The following is a 24,764-nucleotide window of genomic DNA, read 5'->3' on the forward strand; positions in this document are numbered from 1 at the left end:
TATAAAGGTGGTGTCTTACCAGAAATATAGTTCATGTTTATAGATGAGTTTCTGTCAACTCAGCAACAACAAAATATTTTCTGAAAATAAAAAAATAATTTTGTAATCCTGAGACATGCATATAAACCAAAGAAAAAAACCTTACATACTGCTAAAACATTTTACCCAAAAGTTCAGAAGTTTTCATGACAGAAATGCTGCATTCACAGATCCCTCACCTCCAGTTTCATAGATCCTATATTCTATATGTGATCCAACAATTAATATTTGGTCTCTGAACAGTTATACAACAGTAACTTCAAAATAACAAACTGTTTGTACTGCAAAGTATAAATTGACTTTATGCAAGTACTCAAGCATTATTCAAACCAGGAGGAAGGGAGGCCATTTGGAAGGTGGGTTTTTTTTTTTTTTTTTTTTTTTTATTCCAGTAGTGCATTGATCGTTGAACAACTTTCTTTTTATTCATAGAAAAGGATAATTTGTGGTCTGACTTGGATTCAGGACTTTTATCCTGAATAGAAACAAAAATAAGAGAATATATTAGAAATATATATAAAATAAATATAATAGAAACAAAAATCAAGTTTACCACAGGATTTGATTAGGTTTATGGCATTTCCCCTGTTTCCTTTTCTCCATTTTATGAAGTAATTGGTTGACATATATGTAATTGTTTTGTTTTTTTCAGAAGCACACGAAGATATGAGAAAAAATACTTTTATTACAAAATAAGATATATGCCTACTTACATTGCCTGCTTACTTACCTACTTCTAGTCAATTAAATCAGTAGAAAACTGAGGCCATTCAACTTTATGGATTGCTGAAGAATTACTCACATCATATATGGTCATGTTCTAAAATGCCTCCTCAGATGTTTTGAAATATTTGTTGTAAGAAGAGATTGCCCTCTTTGATTTTTTTTTAGTGTGAAGGAGGGAGCATTATTGGTAAATGTCAAGAACTCTGGACATGATGCTCTAAAACCTGTCATTGGATTTCTATTCTGTTTTCAAATTAGTATTGATTTATCACAAGAGTAATCATACTGAAACCACCATAACTCAGCTGACACAGAGAAGCCAAGCAAACCCACAGCCATAAGAAGAAAGTCAGCTACTCATTCATGTCACTTAAATTTGAGACTTAAGTTTTTACTCCTCCTGTTTGTCTTTGCTTCTTTCACTTAATGAATTTGTTCGCTTCCTGCACTTATATTATGGCAGTCCCATACATGCCCATTGTAGAAGAAGCTACGCTAAGAGGATAGGAAAGTGCTTATCAGAGTCTCTGAAATAACACAGACTTTCTGCCTCCTTACTGCAGAGAGCTCGTATGTAAGAAACTGCCCCAAGAACAACAGCAGGATTAGCCTGTAGTTTGTAAAGACATTTGGGATCTTATTGCATTAAAAAAATTATACAAGTGTGTATTATTTTATGATTTCATTTCTTTCCTACAGTTAAAATGCTTATGAAACCAATAACTGAAACAGAGGTGCCAGAGAGAAAAAAAAACAAGCAGCTCATGGGTTCAAGTTGGTGAATGTTTTTGTCATAGCAGATCACATTTTTACTTGAGGAAAAGAGGGCCATGTATAGCTATAATACTAGTATAACTCAGGGAGGCTGAAATCCATTATACACATTTTGCTGACAAGAGGGCTTGCAGTGTTGGACAGGGCACGAAGGAAAATCACTTCTCTTAGAAATATTGAGCCTGATATAGAACAGTGTTGACAAATCAGGTGGTCTGTGGATCATAAGGCCCAACTAACATTGCTTTCTTCTTCAGTATGGAAACCATCTGAGGCTGTGCAAAGGCCCATGTGGCCTGAGTCCAGGTCCTGGTGGATGCACCTTCTGCAACTCAGACACCATCACAATCAGAAATGAGGCCTGCAACTGCATGAGCTTAAACTCTTCTGGCTTGACCTCACGGTGCTGCTTCCAGCTAATTGCTGAGGTACATGGGCTAGGCCCTCCATGCTTTCAAGGTACATGAGCTGGGCCCTTCCATGCTTTCCAGTTCTTGGCAGAACCTGCAGCCCGAGCAAACTTCTTGAACATCTGCAGATCAAACAGCAGCAGGCAAATTGTTGCTGCTGCTCAACAAAGTACGAGCCAAAGAGACAATGAAATGAAATGAAATATTGAGAGTGAAGCAGAGCAATCAAAACCCTGACTACTGAAGAAGACTTGTTCTCAGAGGCATGAGAATAGTGCTAATTAATAGCAACTAAAAGAGTTCAAACTGGCAAGGGAGATCACATGAGACCAAGTGAGGCCAGGTCGGCCTGGCTGAGGTAGTTTCTCTGGGGCTACGCTACATTCTAGCTCTAAGAGTGAAGCAGATGGACACGATCTCTGTAGCACAACATGCTGATGTTAAAACCCCTTCCACAGCTGCCCGGGGTTGCAGACTACAGGGAGTATTGTCTTGAAGGCTAACTTCTGCCTCCATAGCCCCTTTCAGCTCAAGAGCACACAGAGACAGTATCTGCTTTGTACAGCCAGAGAGGGTTAGACAAAGTTTTAATTCCCTTTATTAGATGTTGCAATCTGCTTTTGCTGTGACTTCCTCTCCATCACAGCATGTCCTGAGCAACAAATAGCTTTCAGCCCACCACTATTCACTTGCTGCTTCACACCTTTTCCAATGACTACCAAAGTGTTTTTAAAAACAAATTGGGGGTGAGGAGGCATAGGAATATTGACAGACTTTGAAAGCTGCCAAGTAACTGAGCATGGCCACAGCAGCTGTGCAAAAGACACAGGGAATATATACTATGCAGGTGACGAAAAAGGCTCTGAGGAAATATTCCTTTTAATAACATATTTTGAAACAGGATACAGCATAATCACTAAACCAAAATGTCCTTGCCAGAAAAATCCTAGGATTTAGTAATTTCTTTCTGGGCAGCTACCAATGCTTTCTGGCTTGTGTCACCTAGTTTGGGCCATTGGCATTGAAATGGGCCATATGGGTAATGTGAACATGACAACATTCCACCAAAAACATGTGTCTATCACAAGGTGTTATGTATGGGTCTTGCTGATGTGGTGGGGCCTTTGTTTCGTTTTCTTTCTTTTTATGGAAACTACAGTAGTGAGAAGATACTTCAGTAACAGAATGAACAAAAATCTGCCCCATTCTATTTGAGGCCAAGTGTTTTGAAAATAAGAGAGATCTCAAATTTACATGTATAAAAATATCAATACAATAAACAAGAATACAATAGAATTTGAAAGGCACAAAATTTTATGTCACAGGCCCAAAACACTGGGTTTTTTTACATCCCAACTACAATGTTATGTTATACTAAGCATGGCAAACTAGACCAACAGTAGTTTTTTGGTTTGGGGTTTTTTTTATTTTTTTTTTAAAAGGAAATTGGAAAGAAATAACAACATGGAATATTCTTGTAATCCTTTAGAAAGGACTTCCTGGGCATGAATAGCATCTGGAATAGCTGTCTTTATATTAGGTATTAAATATGTAAGATAACACTGCTAAAGGCATCTCGATTCCCTTCCTTCATTTCCTTTTGTTTTTAAGTCGTTCCTAAGGAAAACACTTTTTGCTCCTAAAGATGCTGAAAGTGGTTCTATATTGCAAATCCCTGCTGCTGCCTGGGCTCCCACTCAATGTGAAGGCAGGAGACCAACAATACAAACAAAATCTAGGCTTAGAATCTAAAAACTACAATTTTGCCAGATGCTGATTCCTTTCTACTTAATTCAGTTCTATGATATTGCAAACAAATGAAATTTTTGGTTTTTAATTTCATCATTAGTAGTTAAAGATATATATATAGTTTCTGAATAAGTTCATTCTTATATTTAGAAATTCACTATTAGAATATGAAATGAAGTCAATATGCAAGGTTTTAACCCACAAAGCTGTGATTACAGATGATATTTGTATATATTGACAGGCACTCTGTTTTGTTGATGTGTAAATAATACATATCATTTATTTCATGTTATATTTTCCTTTTCATTTTGCCCTGTAAATTACACTTCCTATATCACAACTTTAATTTTATATGTTCTTGTCAATTGCAGATTCATGGGGTGGAGAATGATCAAGGTTAGTCCTCACCTTAGCCCTTTCTCAGTCTCCATCACACTGAGACTGTCACAGTTATCAGCTTTGTGAAAGTGCTTTAAATGATCTGTACAGTTGAAATGACTAAGCTAAACCTGAGTATAGTGATGACTTGTCAGAAAATAGCAAGTAGAAAAAAGGGAATAGTTAGAAGGTCATCTGAAGACTATTACTAAATGAACTCTGCACACTGAGAAAAGTTTTCTCATATAATTTGAGTAGATTTCCATGTGTGCAGATCCTCAGATCGTTTACATTGGAACAAATCTAGAGTAACAGCACTGAAAATAGCAGAGTGATAGTAAAACTGGTGTGAAATCAGAAGAATCTGAACTGCAGTTGCACTGCATAATGTCACAGCTCGTGTGGTACATAGGAATGATGAGTGCAACATCACAAGTTTTATCAGCTGGTCCCGTTCATGACCATAAAAGACACTTAATTTTAAAGACTATTTTAGTAGTTCTTTCTCCTACCCTTTACACCCCTAACAGTACAGCACACCTGATATTCAAATAGCACAAAGTTTTTTGGTTGTTGTTGGTGGTTTTTTTTTTGTGTGTGCACTGAGAAACAAAATTAAAAAGTAATTCTAAAGAGCCTCAATTAGATGCTGAAGTACCACAAGGAAACTAAAATTGCCCAAGCAGCTTTCCAGGTACATCTGCAAACAATAACTGAGTTTGAAAGAAAAAGACCTGCATATCCATACATTTCTCTCAGTAGTGTCCAAACTGGCTCATTTCAGTTTAATTTTTTCTGCACTTAAAAAGCTAAGTCAGGAGCTCATTTCTACTCCTGATTTAGCTTTGTAAATCAACCTGAAAAAATCAGCCTACCTCTCTCTAATGTCATTAAGAACAGCTGGCAAAGGTAGGAGGCACTGTTGCTCCCACATCTTGTACAGCATAGTGCAGCCTCAGGTGAATTAAGCTTAAATAATTGGCAAGGACCAAAATTTACTACACTGATAAAATTCAAATAGTTGCTTAGAGATTATGGTAGACAAAGCAAAGCAGATAACAGGCAAGCAAGTGGTGGGGAGGATAAACAGCTTTATCCAAAGATACTGGAAGGAAGAGGAGAGAGGCTGGAGGTCAGGAACTGAAGTTACTGATTAAAATAGCAAGTCTGCCTTCCAACAGGATTGTTGGGGGATGTTCAGGAGAACTTCTCAGAGTTCTGAAATGAAATAAACATTTTTTCAAAAAAAAAAAAAGGTGGTGGCATATGCTTATATATATGTATAATAAATATTTAATATTTTTAAATATTATTTATTTATAAATATTGAGTAGCATATAATTCCACATGAAATAGTGGCATGCTCTGGATTAACCAGAAAAATCATTAAAAACTTATGTGGTAATGCTACATGTTTGACTATAAATGGTAACAAGATCAGATCATTATTTGTAGTGAGAGCTGAGGTCAAGCATTTGCTCTGTCATTACTTTTATTGACACTAGCCTCTGATTAGATCCTGAGGAAGACAACCATAGTGAACAATTCAGCATTTCATTCAGAAATGAACATACAAACATGTTTGTATGGATTTGTTTTTGTAGTTAGGTTTCCCTGAACAGTTCAAGAAAAAGCCAGTAATTACACGTATTTTGTTCAACGTTAGTAAACTATCAGCTATGTGGCTATAAAAAAAAAAAGAGAGAGAGAGAGATGAGAAAGCATTAGAGTTTGGGAAGCATTAGTCATTTTAGCAGTTCATTAAGTCAGGAGGGAACAATATGATAAATGCCCATCAGAAAACCATTTTCAAGACCTTAAAAGGTTTTGGAAAGGTTTTGGAGAAATTTAGTGATCAATACTGTCATAAATTCATATCTTTCACCCCAGCATCATGTCCAATTTCTTTGGGGTTACTGCCACAGATATCTATAACCATAGTTGTAAAGAAAATCTGTTCATGGCAGAAGGATTGCTTCTGAAAATAGTTTGAAGTTCACTATAACATTTCTTGGAAATCAGAAACACTGAAGCGATTAAGCCAGTTTAAATCAGTAAATGGCAGGAAGATGACATAGCTAGAACACAATTAAAAATGCCACTAATATTAGTTCCGTGTTATATATCACCCCAAAAGAGAACAGGTAGGCAAACCTGAGATACTTTAAAGATTAAAGAAAACAGTTTAATCAGTACCATACTACATAGTTTTGAGAGAGTAGCATCAAAGTAGTAAATGATGGAAACTGGACTGCTATCAGAAAACACAAGAGGATAAAAATAACTGTAAAAATAGCTGCACATGAAATAAGCATCTCAGTAATCTCTTTCCTGGTGTTGGCATTTACAGGTAACCTTTGCTCAAAGATAACAGAGACGTAAAATAGCCATTTTGGTAAGTGCTAAAAGTAGCAATGGAAAGAGGCTTGCACAGAGGTGTGTGTGATCATCTTGCAGAATGGATGATGGGCTGTAGTCTAAAAAGGGACAAGACCCATCTCCAGTTTTTCTTTTTGAAGGACTGATGCTGTAGTACACAGCTGAGCTGCATTTGCACAAAGAGACCTTCACACTTGAGGGAGTTTTGTGTAATAACTAGCTAACAATACCACTGAGTTGACTCTGTTTTATAGCAATTCCTTGCAGCTGTTATGGTGTTGCTGCTCTCGTAGCTGAAGCACTCCCTGCACGGTCTGCCTTCTTCTTGCTTAAAAATCATTACTATAATGTTGCACCGTTTGGAAAAGTAATTGCAGTGCGTTTCATCAAAAACTATAGTAAATTAATTAAACAGGCATTAACTATATTTTATGTTAATTAGCTAGACAGTTTTTAATCACTCAGATGAGGGAGGAAAGCAATTTTCCTTGCATTCTTATCTCTTTAAAATAGTGAGTCATAGGAACCTGCTGAGCCTTCTTATGCTACCAGCACATTGCAAGCACAATTTCAGCTAAAAAATTCTGAAGAAAGGATGACTGGAAAGCACCTAAAGCTCACTTTTCAACCACCAAAAATCTCTAAAATTTCTCTACTGTAGCTGGAATTAACAACAAGGCTGAAACCATCCAGAAAAATGCCTGCTTAATTTGTGTTTTCGGGACATTTTAAAGAAAATTACATGAGGGTTGAGGGGCGGTTCTTATCACTTTTTTTTACTATGCACCAAAATCTCTCAAAGCTCACAACAAAGTGCATCCCACCTTAGAAGAACCCATTTCCATCCCAAACTGAAAGGAAATTAAAAGATGAAAGCATGGGTGAGATTTTTCTATTGAAAATATAGCCTAACAATGATACTGCTTTTATTTTAAATAAAAATAGAATTGGCCCAGCATTTGCCAACTCTTGCTAGGCTTGACCATTTTTCCTGGGAATACATACATACCTGGGAATACACACCAAGGAGTAAAAACACCTGAATCATTCCAACAACTATTCCAAAGACTTATCACTAGTAAATCTGCAAGACAGTGCTAGCTACAGTGGAATGGTTTTTGGATGGGTTAAAGACAAGTGCAATAGAAATGAGCTTGTAAAGATTAAAATGTTGATTAAAACGTTATTTTATTTTTTACTTTTTTTGTTGTTGTTTTGTTCATTAACTCCATTTAGAAGAGAGCAAACATGGTCTGAAAAACTTGGAAAACAAATTAGTAAAAACGGAAGGGATTCACTAATATTTTCCTACCTTTTCTAAAATCACTTCTCAACCACTGGTTATACCTGGAGTTATGTGCTGCTTCTGCATTTTACAGAAGTAAAGTGGGCTGTGATGTATTTATCTTCTCAGGATTCATTTGAGATAATAAATTCTGTTATTTCTATTTGACAAGTGAGACACAGAAAAGCTTTTATGGTTACTGAGGGTCACACTGGAAGTATCTCACAAAGGCAGGAACTCTCTCTCACACACTCACGGGCTCATATTCCCGGTTACCAGGGCTTGATACCTCCTGTACCAGGAGGCAGTAATCCTGAGATTACGGAGGTAGGTTCAAGTCATAGGCTCCAGCAATCCCAGGTTCAACACGCTCTACACATACATATGAACACTGACTTTTCCAGTTGTGTTTTGCACCTGACCAGACATGGATGAGGATGAGGAAACCACACGGCAGAGTAGCGTCCCAATAAATGCATTCACTAGCCCAGCACACGTTGGAATCGACTGCTTTGGCAAGGCAAAGTGGATTGTCAATGAGAAGATGAAGCGATCATTAAATGATGCACAAATTGTTGATGCTACGTACAGGTTCTGTACATCTCCCTTCTATAAAAGTTAGCATTACAACATTATATATACAACAGGCTACATCTAGCAAACAGAGACAGATTATACTGCTCTCTGATTAGGTATCAGAAATTTGGAATCCCTATCTGTGCAAAAACGTTCCTGCTACATAGCACTAAGAAAGATTGCACATTTTACATTAGGTAGTAGAAACAAGGATAAAAGGTTCAGGTGTAAGAGCACAGCTCACTCTCTGCTGCTTTTCTGTAGGCACCATCAGTGAAGAGCATTGTGGAGAGCAGGGAAAGAAAGAAAATTCCCAGGGATGCAATAGGTAACACTCCAGCAACCTGTATAGTCTGATGGCTGAGCAAGCTAATGACTTCCTTGAGCATATAGAGAGGAAGATACCAGTTAGAAGCCAGGAGCTGTTACCTTATTAGCAGTGCTGAGATTGCTGGAGGGAAACGCTACCTTCACTAGTGTGGTAATGGCAGATGGGAAAACATTCAGAAAAGAGCTGCAGAGTTCTATCTGACTTTTGGAAAATCTGCCCCACGGAGAACATAAAAAGCTATTTGATCCCAGCCTGAAAATTCTTTGTGGGAAACAGATTTCAGGTAGCGGAGGGCTCTGGCAAACAAAGACAGAAAAGGCTCCAATGCCTGGAAGATCAATTTATACAAATCTGGATAAGGTATGAGATTAACCTCAGTCAGTTTAGCCATCTATAAGTCAAGCATGTACTCCAAGCCTTTGGCCTCCAGCCTGTTTAGGCCCTATCTGTAATGTATGGAGAGAGGCATTGCTAGGGACAGTCTTGCCTCTTCTCTGAGGATGGACTGGTCACTTGGAAGCTTCTCGTTGTTGTTTTTTATTTCTGTGTTCGGTGCAGAGCTTTGACAAGTCACTAACCATTTGAGCAGCTAAAGTTTGGAGAGTGGAATTCATTTCAGCTCGAGTTGGGTAGGGGGGAAACATAGGCCACCAGCTGCACACCAGAACCACGCAATTCTTCATCCCACTGTTGTGTCCTTTAGCATTTGTCTGAACACAGGGGACAACTGTGTGTCCTTCTTCCTCCCCACCTCGCTCCAGGACAGGCCTGATTATGCAGCTGCTGCATAATAGCTGCTCATGTCCATGGGACTATGCGGTGATTGCTTAATCGGAGCAGTGAGTATAAATTTCTGGGCAAATTCCCATCACAGCAGCACCTGCCAAATCCTCCTCATTGATGTTCTGCAGGCACAAAAAGGCAGTGGTGGTAAGACAGCTGAAGAGATGAAGATTATTTCTGTATGTAAGTAACTGGCTTCCATTTTTTTATTTGGAAATGCTATAAAGATTATAGTGGACATGAACATTGACGCAGCACAGCAGGTTGCTCCATTACAATGCACACGTGATATCTGTTGTTGAATTATTCATTTGAATTATTACTTTCGTTCTGCTTTTCATATGATATTAAGCTGTATACCTGCTGAAAACTGCAGTCAGCATTGGGCAAGTGCAAAAAGCTGAAAATCCCTGTCCTGAAGAAACGAGCATACAGTGGATCCACAATACAAAAGGCACGCGCACACATGTGCACACACACAAGTGAATAAATGAAGAATGACAAGGAACAAATGCAGAATAACCACCCGCTGGCAGGCTTAATTGTCCAAAACAAAAAATTTCCCTGTTTCAAAAATTACCATTCAAGCCAAGCTGGACCAAGAGGAATACCTCAGCCGGATGACACCAAGCAGAGACTCTTTTTATTTCTCTTTACTTACAGTGCAACTCAGGAAGAGCTGTTCACCCCAGGTCACGCACTGCCACTGATCCCTGCGCAAGGGCCCTGCTGCACCTGCAGGAAGTTCATCTGCCCCAGCAGATGAATATCTGGATATGACTCTGAGGCAATTTAAAAATTATAAACCAGTCAGAAACCCACCAGCGCTGGAGTCAAAGGGTGTTTCTCTGTAAAACCAGCAATATAGCTGAGATAGATAACACACCAAAAAAAAAAAAAAAAGAGCTTGCTTTCTGTCATCCTTCACTCTGATAAAATCACCCAGGGTCCTTGGCTGCTGCTTTTTCTACCTCACACCTCAATCCCTCCCATGCTTGTTTATATGGAGAAAACAGGGAGAAGATGGAAGAAATGCCCCTATATAAGACTATCCTCCTAACAGTAAGTTATAAAGTCTCTTAGCCTCTTCCAGTATGTAGTGCTGTTCCCAGTGATGGTGTTGTGGGTACAACTCTTCTGCTTCTAATTACTAACAATAATAATAAAAGATTAAAAATGCTTATTGCCTGGTAGTTATGTGTAAATAAACATATTTGGACCTGCAATAGGAAGTCAAGCACAGTACTCAGATTACATTGCGATAGTAGAAGGCTGTTCTGTGCTCTTATTTGAAGTGTCTTCAGACATTTATTTTAGAAGGAAGAATTTTAGATTTCATACTGCTAGCAAAGCTGAACAAATTCAGCTGAAGAAAAGAAATTGTACACAAAAAACAGTAATAGGAAACACTGACTATGTCATCCTACGTTGAAATCCAGCTCTCACCACAGAGAGCTTAAGCTGTGACTCAGAAGACCAGACGTCTTAGTGCTGAAAAGTAGAAAAATAAGGCTCTTCTTTGATGTTAAAAAAGATATAAAGGCAGTTTTTTTTCCAAGAGCCATTAATAGGCATTTTACTTCCAGAAATGAAAGAATTTCCTATATTGCTGTGAGATAAACAGAAAAAATGGCTATACTGAAAGTAAATGTAAAACAACAGACTAAACCACAAGCTTGGGGATCAGAATTCAAGTGCTAAAAGTGATTCTTGCCCTCCTTGTCTGACTACTGAAGCAAGCTCAGGCTCTGGGTAGCCTAAGAGAAGCAACACATGCCCCTTGCTTCAACTCTCCTAGAGGAAAGCAGCTATCGCATTCGGTCTTTAATGCGAAGGAGGGAAAATGGAAATGACGAAAGCGTAACATAGTAACTGGAAAGAAATACAGAGGCTAGGTGGGGATTGAGGAGCAGCATTTGCTGGTATCCATGGCCTATCTCAGTGCTGGACAGTTGTTGAATATCAAGAGAGGAACTGGCCACCCTTCCTACCAAGGCCACTGCACAACTCTCTGCCCGTGAAAAGAGAGTGCCCCAGGTATTTTGTGGTGGTGGTAGGAATTGCTGCTGATCCAGCAGGGATGCAATTCAAGCAATATGCTGATCTGATTTACTTTGCTACCTTCTTTCCAATGTAATCCAGAGAAAATTATTCCATTGCTGCCATTTCCTCTGAAATTTCCCCGGCTTGAGGTTCTATTGACTTGAAAGGAGTCAGCACCTTGGAGCACTGCACCCTGTAGACAGTGACTCCACACTCAGCTCTGATGTTTGGATCACCTTCCACTCACCTGCAGCATATTCCAGCAGCTCCATCTCCAAGAGGGATTTGTTTTTCTGCTCCGTTGCTTTCAGGACGTGCTAGACAGCAGTTTTAACAGACTGAATTTGGCTGAAGCCAGGCTGGCAGAGAGGGCTAGAGAAGAAGAGATGTTCTACAAGCGGCAGCATAACAACCTGACTCAGATCAACCCAGTTTCACTTGATTTAAAATACGCCCAGTAAAGCTTCTGAGATATTCAAGAGGTTGTGTAAGAAGAGAATGGCAGCAGAGCAGCAAGCTATGTGACATATCGAGTGGCAAGTTTTAGTGCTTGCTTTTTTTTTGCATCTATAGCAAAGTACTATCTTACAAAGAATATGGATCTGTTAAATTTGAATTGTCAGGCAGCATGAAAGGAAGCCTTTTTCTCATATCATGTACTTGAATTCTACGTAGTAGGGCAGGCTCTCTTAAAGCCTCTCGTATTTTTCATTGTGCTCTCTTGGATTCCAGATGTATGGGCTGACACTGTAAGAGCTCAGCAAATGTGAAGACTACTTGAATATCTTACGTATGTCAAAGCCTCTTTGTGGCAACAGAATTTGAAAGCTTTGTAACACCAGCTTTGAGGAAATTGGCATGAGTCAATTGGAGACACTCATGTAATTCACTCGCTGTCACTGATGTAGAAATACCCAGAGGTTCACAGATCTTTTTTAAAGGTGTTATACAAGGGCTTTCAATGTGCACAAATCAAGTGTTAATCCATGCCCCAAAGACCGCCCAGCTATTGCCCACACGCAGGAGCGTGTGACACCTGAAATGTTCTTGGGGGCTACTGTCATTGATGAACCTTCCCTGCCATTAAACTTCTGGAAAACCTTGAGGCGAAAAAAATCGTTGTAACTGCATATCTAATGTAAGAAGCTGCTTTTCTTTCCAGAGGTAGCAGTAAATGAGGAAATTCCTACAAGCCTTGGATTTTCCATCAAAGTATTTCAGTTTGTTAGAGCTCTTAAACATGTGGATCACATCTGCTCACAAGTGAGCCTGAGGAAGAAAAGTTTCTAACCAGAACATGGAGACTGCAGAACAACAACCACTTAGTAGTAATGGATTGTAAAAAGCACAGAGCTGGATATACTTACATAGAAAATCATATATTTGCCTGTAACAGTTAAAGACTAAGTGTCATGATACAGGAAGGCAGTCCTAGTATTATATACAGTTTTATTGTTCAGGATTTTTGAGGGGCTAGGAGAAGAGAGGGAGATACTGACACCCTAGCTAAGGCGCCAGACTTCTAGGCACCTGCATCTGAAGCCATCATCACTTTTGGAGCCAGTAAGGTCAATAAAGAAAAGGAAGGAAACATTTCCCATCGTTAATAATTATACTGCTATTCTTCAGTGATGGAAGACACATAGCTTTTCAGTGATCATCTTTCAATTTGCATCCTCAAACCTTTCTCTATTAAGTGCTCATAAATTAAAAGTTTGAATATTTTATGCTTCTTTAAAAAAATGCAGAATTTTTCCAAGAGAACTTTGACCTGGATCTTTTCGCTCCTATGTTCAAGACTATTAACCAGTTCAGGAACTACCAAATTAAAAGCCTTTGCTTTTAATTGAAATGCACTTCCAGAAGCATAGAGTTATTCTGAAACTTTTGTTCATCATGAAAAATATTTATGCTACAAGTCTTCTTGGTTTCATATCACTTCTCTTTGTAAGTGAGAACTGTAATACATGGCCCATACTAAAAAAATAGAGAAAACTGTGCCAAGGAGTACAATATAGAGATTATATCTGTCTTTGTCCAGCAAAACCCAGCTGCAGTTCCCAACCCTCGCTATTGACTCAGAGCCTGAAGCAATGGCCCCACCAACACCAAGACCGAACTGCTGTTAGATACAAACGTTCCTCTTAAACACCATCTTTGAGCTCCAGATTAGCAAAAGGACATCTTGGGACCAAACAGAGAAGTAATTTGAAGAGATAAAGAAATATCCTCCACTGGCGTAAATCTCTTCTCTTTGTGTGTGATTTCACATCAGGAGAGGGCTTTACTGTCATTACGTAGAATATTTTGGCATTAGATTTATCTAGGAAATAAACAGCAGTAGAATGTAGGAAAACCCAGCAAGTCCCAGTTCATTCCTATATTTCCCTGTGGCACTGAGAGCCCCTGCACCTCCTCCTACCCACCACAGTCTGCAGACGAAGCCAACCAGCCAGTATCACCCCTGCGGCATCTCCACAGCTCCTCCAAAGCCAATGAGCACCTCTCAGCAGCAACACAAGTTGCACTTTATTTTACACCAGTCTCCATGGAAGCGAGCACAGTCTGCATGGGAGTGAATGAGCTCCACGTTAATGAACTTAATCCACACTAAGAGAATTGGCATTCTTAGGAAACGAGGAGAGACATTTAAAACCCACATTTATGAGCACTCATTCCTGAAAAGGAACATATTTTTTAACCATTGAGTTTCAAAATTCATGTACTTCAACTTTTCCAGATAACTCTTTGTTAGACATTGTAAACAGTCATTTCTACTTTTAAATACAGTAGTATGATGCTGCAATACCCAAGACAGTTCATATAACATTCACTTTATTATAACATACTAAAGCTTTTATAGGACAATCAGTTTATGTAATACAGACCAGCAATTCTACTCTGAACGTATACAATTTTAACTAATATATAAAAGAAAGAAAGAAAGAAACAAAAAAAAAATAGTAATTACTTTCTAAATATCTGTCCTTGTAGGTCAGTTTAATTTACAGAAACAAATGTTTAACTATTATTTGATGCATCCTGTAGCTACAGAAAATGAAACGTTCCTAGCTTCAATGCTTTCCTGAATAGAAAATAAGAATTTTCTGCAAGAACATTAAGAAACAAAAAAAATATGATTTCATGTGTACATATGGATCATCTGTTCAGCTTGGCATTTTCTCTTCCCCGTATTCAGCAAACTAGTCCCAGATTTTAAAGCCATTATCTCTTAGGAGATGTTCCCCACACAACTTCATTTTTCATGAGACCTTAATTTCCCCAAGATATAAAAGCATACTGGTCTTAAGTACTTCAAATAATTCATAACTAGTGAATTTATTGTGTGCACAAAGAATAAACTTGGTTACCAACATCTGAGGTCTAGGCTCTTATACTCCAAGTCTCTGCAGATTCCTTTTTATTAATCCTTCTTATACTAGCTGTGTGGATTCTGAAAAATGTAATTATTATTTCTTAAAGCTGTCCTATAACAACATTGCAGCATTTGAAAATAAAGATAATACATTGCCTAGAACTCTTATTTTTGGAATTTAGACACTCTTCTGCCACTGCTGTCTCCCAACAGCAAAATACTGCATACATATGTACATATCTGTTTCTATACAACTTCAGTTGCTGAGATGTAGAATTTAGAGTTGAGTTTCTCCTTCTGCCCCTATTCCCACCCACAGCCTGCATTCCCACCCAGGGACTTTTTAAGGTAGAGGATGTTCAGTGCAGATTTTGGGTGCAAAAAACCTTTCAGTGTCCATATTCTCCTGCTTTCTTACCTTTTTCATGCACACATTTGTACACGCATCTCGTGCCAGGCCTGGCAGAGTCTGTGTTTCAACAGAGATTTCATCCCACACTTCCCCAGCTCACTTGTTGCTGGCCTAAGCTCATATCTATCGCTCCAAGTCCGTGATTTGATGGAAGATGTACTCTCATCTGCTACTGATACCATCACTTCCATAAGGCTGTATCCTAAAGCTAGATTAAGCAGATGGCTCTCTGATTCAGGACAAGAAAAACAAAGCTGAAGAGCTTATAAAAGGAAAGACTTCAGCTGAAGCTAGAGTACTTTAGAAGGAAATGCCAGAGAGGATGGTGACAGAGACCCTGAAGTACAAGAGGATACTGACAGTAACTGACAGTAACTGTGTACTCGTCAGGGACTCTTTCTGTGTTACCATCTGCCCAGGACACTGGGCAGTTCAGGGCTGAGAAATGACCCCATCATTGCACCCTGGAGCAGAAGCAAGCATGGGCCAGGGTGTCACCTGTTTCTGCTTAGGTGGAAGGGCAGAGAATAGACTGACAAAAGTAACATTCAATTCCATTTTCAGTCAAAAACACTGGCAGATGGGCCCTATTCCACATGCACTTTTGAGTTAGTCCTATTCGTACTGTCCAGCTTGTTCCTCACTGAGCACTCAGTTGTACAGAGCATCACAGTGTGAGCAATTCAATTGCTGTAAAGAAAATCCAGGGAAAACACACAAAATCCATACCTTTTTTTTGCCACCTGCAAAGCAACAACACCAGCACATGCAATGTCTTGTATGATTGTGACTTTTCCTGCATTGGTTGCATAAAGCATGTTATCTTGTTGTTTCAGAAGGACTGCAATATATAAAGTAATCGTTACCCCACTCCAGCAAAAGCTTTGTCTCATGGCCTTGTATACGCTGGTTAAGTGCATAGCACACCCCAGTGCTGCTCAAGGCACATTGCAGAAGACCCATGTCATGGATGAGTGTGAGGAGGCCTGTCCCCTCCTTGGAAGGACTGTGTCTTTCCAGCATACATCAGCTAACATGCACACATCCTACTCTGCAGCAGCTCACTGTTGCAATGAGCTTATCTTTGGCTTGATGCTCTTAAATGATAGCAATGATAGCAAAGGGTAGATAAGGGTAGATAAACTCCTCTGAAAGAGCAACTGTGCCAACAAACCCTGCAAGGAAAGTCCTGAATCAACAGGGAGCTGCTAAATCCCCTGCCCATTCCCAAACTGCGAATCCCACGAGTAGGGCTCCACAGCTCTCCATCTGTGCTTTATCTAGAACATCTAATAATCGTTCTACTTGTCATTTGCACATGCACAGGGTCACTGACGGAGCTCCAGCTCAATCTAGTTAGCACCTGTGCACATGTAAGAATGCTTCCGAAAGGTCCTTATAGAATATGAGCAAAATTCTACAAACCTGTCCATCCTGTGCCTCTGTAGGACTTGGCGGTCTGCCGCTTAGCCCCATGGCAATTTTTAATCTCTCCAGAAATACTTGATTGCTTATTAGAGGGGCTCTCATTAGGCTCATTTATGTGTTCAAATGCCAATAGCATACCCACTGCAGCAGGAGCTTCTCAAACATCCCAGATATTTTCACCTTCTTTTCTTAGCTCTGCAGCTAAGAAACTGCTTAACAACCTGATGGATCATGGTATTTGTTGCACATTCGTTCTGTTTAATACCTAACATTTTCCTGAGGTATTTGCTTTCAAACGCATTTCAATGTTTTTAGACTTTTGAAGAAGTGTCTTCATAGCTAAGGTAGAAGTAGCACATGAGTTGAAAACTATATGTTTTTTCAAGTTGAAAATTATGGTTCTCAGGGTTTTTTCCTTAACTGGTAAGTACCAGATGTCCATCTTCTCTGAACTAACTATTATTTTAGAAACATTAGCAGTGGCTACCAGTGATGGTGGAAATAATGACTGTCAGAAACCTGACTTGTTACTATTAAGGCAGCCCCCTCATGTGACCTCATGCGGGTGCCATGATACATGGTTAGACCAAAGGTGAATTTGTGCTACATCAGAGGTGATGTAGTGCAGTAGAAGATCAAAGAGGCTGGGGATGAAAATAGGGGGCAAAACTACACCTTTAAGGCAAGATAGCAGCATCTAACTTTGCTGCTTGAAGGGTTCATAGTCAAAATAGTGAAAAATATGGAAATACTCTACTTCTTTAGGACTGAACCAACATGAAAAAAAATTAATGGTGCTTGATATGTTTTCCCTTAATTTTCAAAATGTGAAGTATTTAGCTATTTGGAAGTTTTACCAATACAAGGTCTACCAAAGAAAAACAAATCAAAGACCTGTCTAAGAAGTCTGAGACTTTCATATTTCTTCCATGAAAACAAGGGGTCCAAATTACAATTGCACAGGCAGTGTCCATTCTGGCATTTCATTACTTTTCTGGTTATCTCAGCAGTGCCTTTGCATACATTTTGCATGTAATGTTATATGCTGTGTATAATATAGCAGTTTGAGAGCACAGATGCCAAACTCTGAAAATTGCTTTCCTGCTCCTTGGCAGACTCCACAAGCAAAGGGATTAGATTATGTTCCATTTCTTTCTGGTTTGTAATATATTTAGACAACTGAGTGGCTTTTCATTTGGTAGTTGCCCTGCAATTCATTTCCCATATCCTTTCCTTTCAATCTTGTGAAGCTCTTTTTTTTTTCCCCCAATACCTAGTGCATTGTCCTGCCTTGTCTCCCTCAATTTATGGTGCAAGACCACATCCCTGTTGCTTGTAGTAATCACTGTATCCACCAAGGTCTTCTCTTTACAGAAGGCTGCCTGCTAGCATTGTATCAAGCTCTTTCTATGAGAAAAGAGAACAACAGTCATCTTTCACTCCCAGCATCAACAGGTTTAAAGGTATTGCACCGGAATGTCAACAGGCACAGAACAGATCAGAGGATTACAATTTTATACCAGAGAGAAATGTGGACTTTTGTAGAGATTGTTTTGTTATCCCACATCTGAAGGGTAGAGCTCTTATATCTACACCAACTTAGCAAGAGGCCTTGGGACTGTGAACGTGGCAACTGTTTACTTCATTTGTCAGAGAAATGACAAAATTTCCTGAGAAATCCAGACAAACTGAATCATTCCTTCGTTATTAATGCATGTCATTTTTTTTCCCCAGTGGAACTAAACTGTCATGCAAAGTCATTACTATGGAAGAAGAGGCGATCTTTTAGTTAGCTACTTCCTTGCTGGGCAATGAACATTAATGTGACTTGACTGGGTGCTGTTGGCGGTGCAGCCACGTACAGTGACGCCGGCAGTCAGGGGTTCTGTGCTGGTGGCAACTTTTGTAATCTGGGAGCAATCTGGGCCAGCTCCAGAGCACTTAGATATATAGGTACAGAAAAATCCAGTAGAAGTGACCACGGGTGACGAAGAGGTGGTTTCTGCCGCCTTTGCTTTGGGAAGGTGAAGTGTGACACACTGCACGTGGGAATTAACATTTCCTTTTCTTTATACGGGCATTTTCAATGACCCCAGTGCAGCAAAACCAGCTGAGACATTTCCTATGAACTTTATCAGCTCATGTTTCGCCTTGATCAGAATCTCTTCTAACTTCTCACTGCAGGACGTGGTTCAAGCCAGGTGGAATACAAACATGCAGAAAGTGGTCTTGGTCTTCCTTGGGCTTTATTTGCCATTCCTTAACAGCTCATAAGGGGAGGTTTGTTCCTTTTGTTAAGCATTTCTCTCCCCCTTCTTTATCCTGCCTTTGATCCTACCAGGGTTGAGGCTTTAATTCCATCAGGGCTGATGGGTCTGACACATTTATAAATGCAGTCTGGCCTGGTACACACAAATGGCTGCTGTACGTACTCCATCTCTAACTAATTCATAAAATATATCAAAGAAATCCTAGCTATTGATTTAAATAATTCAGACTAGGTTAGTAAAACATTTCCTTTGAGGGAAAGGGTGCTTCGTGCTGTGCAAAAGAGTGCAAAGCAACAACAACCCTGTTCTGGAGGTCATGTGTAGCTCCTAGCTGTGACAGCAGCTTTTACGCTTTTCAGGGTATTTTTTAAAAAATTAGTTCAAAAAGGTCTCAGGAGAGACCTTGTTTTAAATGTCCCCTGCCTGAAGCCCTCATAAGAGGCATGTTTTCCTATTGCATGAGTGTCCACTTCGGCCAAAGTTGAGTCTGGAGTTGGCCAGAGATGCCATCTCCGCTCTGGCTCCTCCTTGGCCTTGCAGACAAACCTAAATCTGAATTAACAGAAAGCAACTCAGCTGGGGTTTAGGTGGCCACCTACCTGACCTCATCCTGCTAAGCAGAGCCACCACTGCAGTTTCAATGGAGGTGTGCTGGCACAAAAACTGGGACTCAAGGCTCACAAGCTGAATAGATTTGAGGGGAAAACACTAGATAACCCCTGAACATGCTGATTCCCAGAGATATTCTGCAGTCTAACCCAGATGTTTCTCTGTGCTTTATACGGTAATAGCATGCAGTATGTATAATTTAGCAGGTAGATTTGGGAATACCTAATATGTAAAGAACTCTGTCTAGTGGAAGAAGTTAATTATGTATTCTCATGACTAGAATACCAAATTCTGCCTCCAACACCTTGTGTTTGTACCATTAGGCTTGCTTATTTGAGCAAAAAGTACATTGCTTTAATTTTTCATTCTTTTTATTATTAATCCTGGTCTGTCTCAAAATTTAACCTAGTTAGGTTTTCATCCCTTTTGCCTGTGTGCTAAATATGCCAATGAATCACAGCTTATTTTGTGCGCACACACACATGCACTCTGCACAAGGTGAGTATGGGCAGATTTATAGCATTTGTTATGTTCAAGATGCAGTGCAAGCAAAAAGTAACACATACTTTCTAAGGAAAACACATAAGTATAATTCTATTTTACATATGTGGAAATAGGGATGCATTTTTTCATTATATGAAAGGAATTGGGATTAGAGGAAGTGGTCTGTTCTTTGTCTGATAGGTACCTAGTTAACAATAAGATTATTCCAATATTCTGCAATAAGAAAATTCCTTGGCATTTGATACAGGCAGTTACCATTCAGTCACAGGAATGAAGTTCACTCGGGTAAACTTCACTTGCTTCCTCTGAGATTGTCCTAGCAAGCAAAGCATATTTACAAGTAAACTTGTTGTAGCAGAAAGCAATCTGCCACACACAGTACTTGCAGGGCACCCTACAAAGCAGCAGAAATGAAGGGTTTAGAAGTTCTTTGCATTTCCTCTCTCACCTTTCCAAGCAGCTTTTAGAAGAAAATTCTCACAGGTGCAATAATGACACATGTTATACGGGCATGCATACAAAAAATAACTTGGGATGAAATCCAATTTGTATCTCTATCTCAGATTCCAGCTATGTCCAAGGGTCAATTGCTGTCAGCATCCCTGTGGGATGGGGCACTCTGCAGTGTCCACATCAACCCTGCCATCTCCAGCAGCCAAGACTGAATGACATGCAGGAAAGCATCACTTTTTCTTTCCTGCTAAATTCCCAAATTTCAGGCTGTTCTTGCCCTGCTACACCCAGCTGGCAGGAGTCCTCCCAACACCTCTGCTTTCTTTCTTGCCCTCGTCCTTCCTCTTTCCTTGCCATCCCTCCCTGCAATTAAACCCACAGCTGAAAAAAAATCCAGATTTACCTATAAGAAAATACCTTGATGTTGCAAGGTCATGAAACATAATGGGAACATTTGCCTTTTTTTTTGTCTTCCAGAAAACTATACTGATGTGCCTCAAGATGGGAGAGGTAAGATCAGACTCCAAGGAGCAGCTTTCAAGAAAACTAACTAAATAACAGAGTAGGAAAAAAAAAGGGAAGATAAGCATGAGAGAGAGAAAGACTACAGGATGGAAATTGATCAAGTCACCTAAAGAGAATCACAATTTGGACAACTTCTATAGACAAATGATGCAGAAAGAGTTTCCAGAAGGAAGTAGCCTGTAAGCAATATTTTAATTCTAGACCGCTAATATTATCTCTGAAGGGAAGTATCATATCTGAGGAGATGCTCAGCAGAAAGAAAAATCAAGTTGCTCTGGCAAATCCACGCAAAGGTGGGAAAAGGTCACCAGACCAACCTTTGATAGATAACCTTTCTTTGCCTCCCCATCCAGCTATTGCCATTCGAGCCTAATCCGAGTGTCCGAATAGTGAATGTGAGTTTTGCCAAAGCTCTCTGGTGGACGTGATGCCACAACAGGGCGGATGCTGCCAGTCCCAGTCACTGGTGCCCTCACACTTTACCAGTTAAGGGAAGCCCTTTTGCTCAGTCAGATTTGCAGGGCAGCAACTGTTTCAACCTTACTACTTATTTTAAGACCACTGATAATATTTCAGATAAGACCCCCAAATGCATGCAAGTGCTGATGGGCTCCAGCCCCACAGGTCCTCCTGAAAGAGGCAGGTTTTCATAAGCAGAATAGGAGCCCCAGTCCGCTCCTCATCCCATTTGAAGTGGGTAGAAATTTAGAGGAAAAAATGACAACCTACACTGCAAAGCAATAACACTGATGTCCCTCTGGTTTACATGGCAATAATCTAACTCTCCAGATGCTGACAGATGTTGCCCCCACAAACCGAAGAGTTCCTTCATAAGCAAGGCAGAGAAGGGCTACCAGAAGGGTAGGGAGCACCCGGTCAACACATCACAACAGTGTGACTTACCTGGCCACAGGACAGGTTTGTTTTGAACTCAGACACCATGTTTTGCAGGAACGTCTCCTGTGCAATTCAATCCTAGATTGCCACCTGACAGTGGCAACCAAGCAGACAAGTCCCTCTGGAAATCACCATGCAAAACCATGTTAATGCTGAATTATTTCTTCATCCCTCATGTTTGTCCTACAATTCTGAATTGCTTTGTGTTTTAATGTAAGGCCTATTTCAGGAACACCTTGTCAGTGAGGTAGCATCAAGTTTTCTTTTTGTACCTCCTATGTCTGCTCACATTTTAGTCTTCCCCTGAACTCCTAAGGGATAGGTTATTGAGTGATTGGAGCTCCTGTAGTGCAAGTTGATAAAACCACAAAACCCACCCAGAATAGTGTTGGAGGAGCCAATGACGCTGGAGATTAAAGAAGGGGAGGCCAGTTGTGTTAGCATAGAGCTGCTTGGTCTTCAAAGACCTAGGCTGAGTAGGGTGGGAATATGCTCATGCCTCTTTTCTTTGCAAATCATGCAGTGAGTAAAAGCAGAAGTACCGCTGAGGGAGGAAGGCCAGGCAGCAGCTAGTAAGTGTTCAGGTGTCACTGATGAGTGTGCAACCCTGCACACTAAGAGATTTTAGTTTTCTGAGAAGACTCCTTCAGTAGAGTCTTCCCACCCCAAGAGTCCACCTGCACCCACTTTGCAGGCCCCTATTGACTCCTTTTACTTGCTGCCAGCAGCTGCTTTAGTTGTGAGGTTGCAACCACCACAGAGATCTTTGCAAAAAGCTTATGTTCATGCAGGAATTTGTATCCGAGACTGGTTTGTGTGACTTACTGTATTTTGTAAGGGTTTTTTTTCCCTTTGGGAATTGTGCGTTATTAATGAGCAGTTTTATGCTTTACTTCTAGTACATGTATACCTTGTAACTGATGTGCATTTTTTTTTTGAATCTCTAGACAGAGCCAGTTAACATAGGGTAGAAGCTCTCTGGCAGAAGTTTGGATTTTGTTCACCAATTAATTTATGGATATAAATGATGAAGTTTTCATCAACTATATTACTATAATCACTTGATAGCCTATCTAGCTTAGCAGAACATAAGATAAAGCTAATAGTAGTTGGGCCTTAAAGGGAAATAGTGCACCATGTGCTGCTTCCCTACCACTGTCATCATCAGCCCCTCTCCTGTATTGCTGGAGACACTGTAGAAGAGCACTGGCGAGACAAACAACAATCCACACATCTCATCCATCTCTAAAGTAAACCCAGATATAAACTGCATTGAATTCCTCCATTAAGTCTGTAGGAAGAAAGAGACTGGCTCAAGTACAATCTCTCTCTCTTTCAAAAAAAAAGATTTTTGAACTAAAATAAATATACTTTCTCTATGTCCATCCTAATATAATTAGAAAAAAAAAAAGAATGGATATATAAATCTACCCTTTACAGAAGTATATATCGTCATTGTACACCCTATTTAGCAAAGGCAACAGCCCATTTCAGTGGCTACTATGATACTTGTGCTCCAGCAAAGCTCTTTCCTTGTCCAACATGTTTTCTCTCTTATGTTTTGCTAGGAACTGATTGTCCAACTTCCTAATGATTGCTGTGCGTAATATAGGACATTAAAAAAAATATGTTATAAAGCTTGTGCAGGAGTCGGTGTTGTAATTAACCATCATTTGTGCCTGGTATCAATCTTACAAACAAAGTGAAAACAATCTGGCCTCTTAATGTATACTTCAGCATATTGTAGCAGCTATTTTAGATAACTGTTTTTGATAGTTTTACTATGGCTGTAATTTCTGTATGAGAACTGTCCACATAAAGAAGTTATGAAGTACCACGTCACAGTGATTTTTCAAGTCCATTCTATTTAACCACCAGTAATGGTCTCTGAAAGGAGAAAAGCAAAAAGCAAAAACCTACCCACACAGCAGAAAAAAAATGTGTTTTCCGGCCTTGAAAACTCTCTTGTGCAAGACAAGCATTTCTTCTAGTTCTCCTCTTACATAAATGGCAAGTTACTAGGAGTATAAGGTATATGGTACAGTAGTCTATTTTAATAGTCTGCAGTCAAATTTTAGGCTAATTAAGCTAACTAGAAATTCTAGGGTCACAGTAGTTACTCTTTATTAACACATTGACAATAATACTGTTTACATAACACTCAATGTTTGAGTTCAATATGTGCCCGTGTCCAGTGATTTGCTAATCTGGTTTTTGATCTAATCCTGTCCTATTTTTTTTGCAGTATACTCTAAGTTCATATTATGTTGTCTTTCTACAGTGATTGCCAGGTAAACCAAAAACGTGTTTTACACTGCTATTGCACTGCTCTTGTCTTTATATACAGTAGTTTTTATAAAGATGTCCTTAGGTTTTAATAAATGAGTGTAATGCAAACTAACCTCTATAATAAAACTTGCTTTCATGTTTCAAGACTGTCTGGATTGGCTTTAAGGACTTTTGTTTCCACTTCTTCCAAAAGCCTCAAGTTTCATGTCTTCCTTTTCCATGTGCAAGGAACTCCCCAAATGTCATTACTCTGTAGTTTATACAAGTGGAAATGAGGAGAATATATATGTAACGCAAAAATGATGCTTAGGTTCAAGAAACAAAAGGCAATTGCATCAGTCTCACAGGTAGTTACTGAGTCTGCCAAACCAATACAAACATACAGTCTATTTAATCTGCATCCTATTTCCAACAGTTGCTAGTACCATACACTTCAGAGAGAAATGCAGCAAATTTAGCTATTAATAGATATGATAAGTAATAAACATTGTAAGTAATAAACATTGCAAATAGTAAACATCACTGGTC

The 24,764-nt window shown here is 39.5% G+C and overlaps 1 protein-coding gene across 1 annotated transcript in view; it reads left to right on the forward strand.

Moving 5' to 3' along the window:
- SHISAL1 (shisa like 1) overlaps positions 1 to 21,608 on the forward strand; it is a 207,352-nt gene extending 185,744 nt beyond the window's left edge. The window contains exon 5 of the mRNA XM_088525620.1: positions 21,003 to 21,608. Within this exon, the coding sequence (XP_088381746.1) occupies position 21,003 (1 nt within the window). The 3' untranslated portion in view covers positions 21,004 to 21,608. The remainder of the gene's footprint in view (positions 1 to 21,002) is intronic.
- The last annotated feature ends 3,156 nt before the right edge of the window (positions 21,609 to 24,764 follow it).

The sequence above is a fragment of the Tinamus guttatus genome, unplaced genomic scaffold, assembly GCF_059628265.1.
Source record: "Tinamus guttatus ecotype Peru unplaced genomic scaffold, ASM5962826v1 Tinamus_guttatus_pri_ptg000229l, whole genome shotgun sequence".
NCBI classification, from domain to species: Eukaryota; Metazoa; Chordata; class Aves; order Tinamiformes; family Tinamidae; genus Tinamus; species Tinamus guttatus.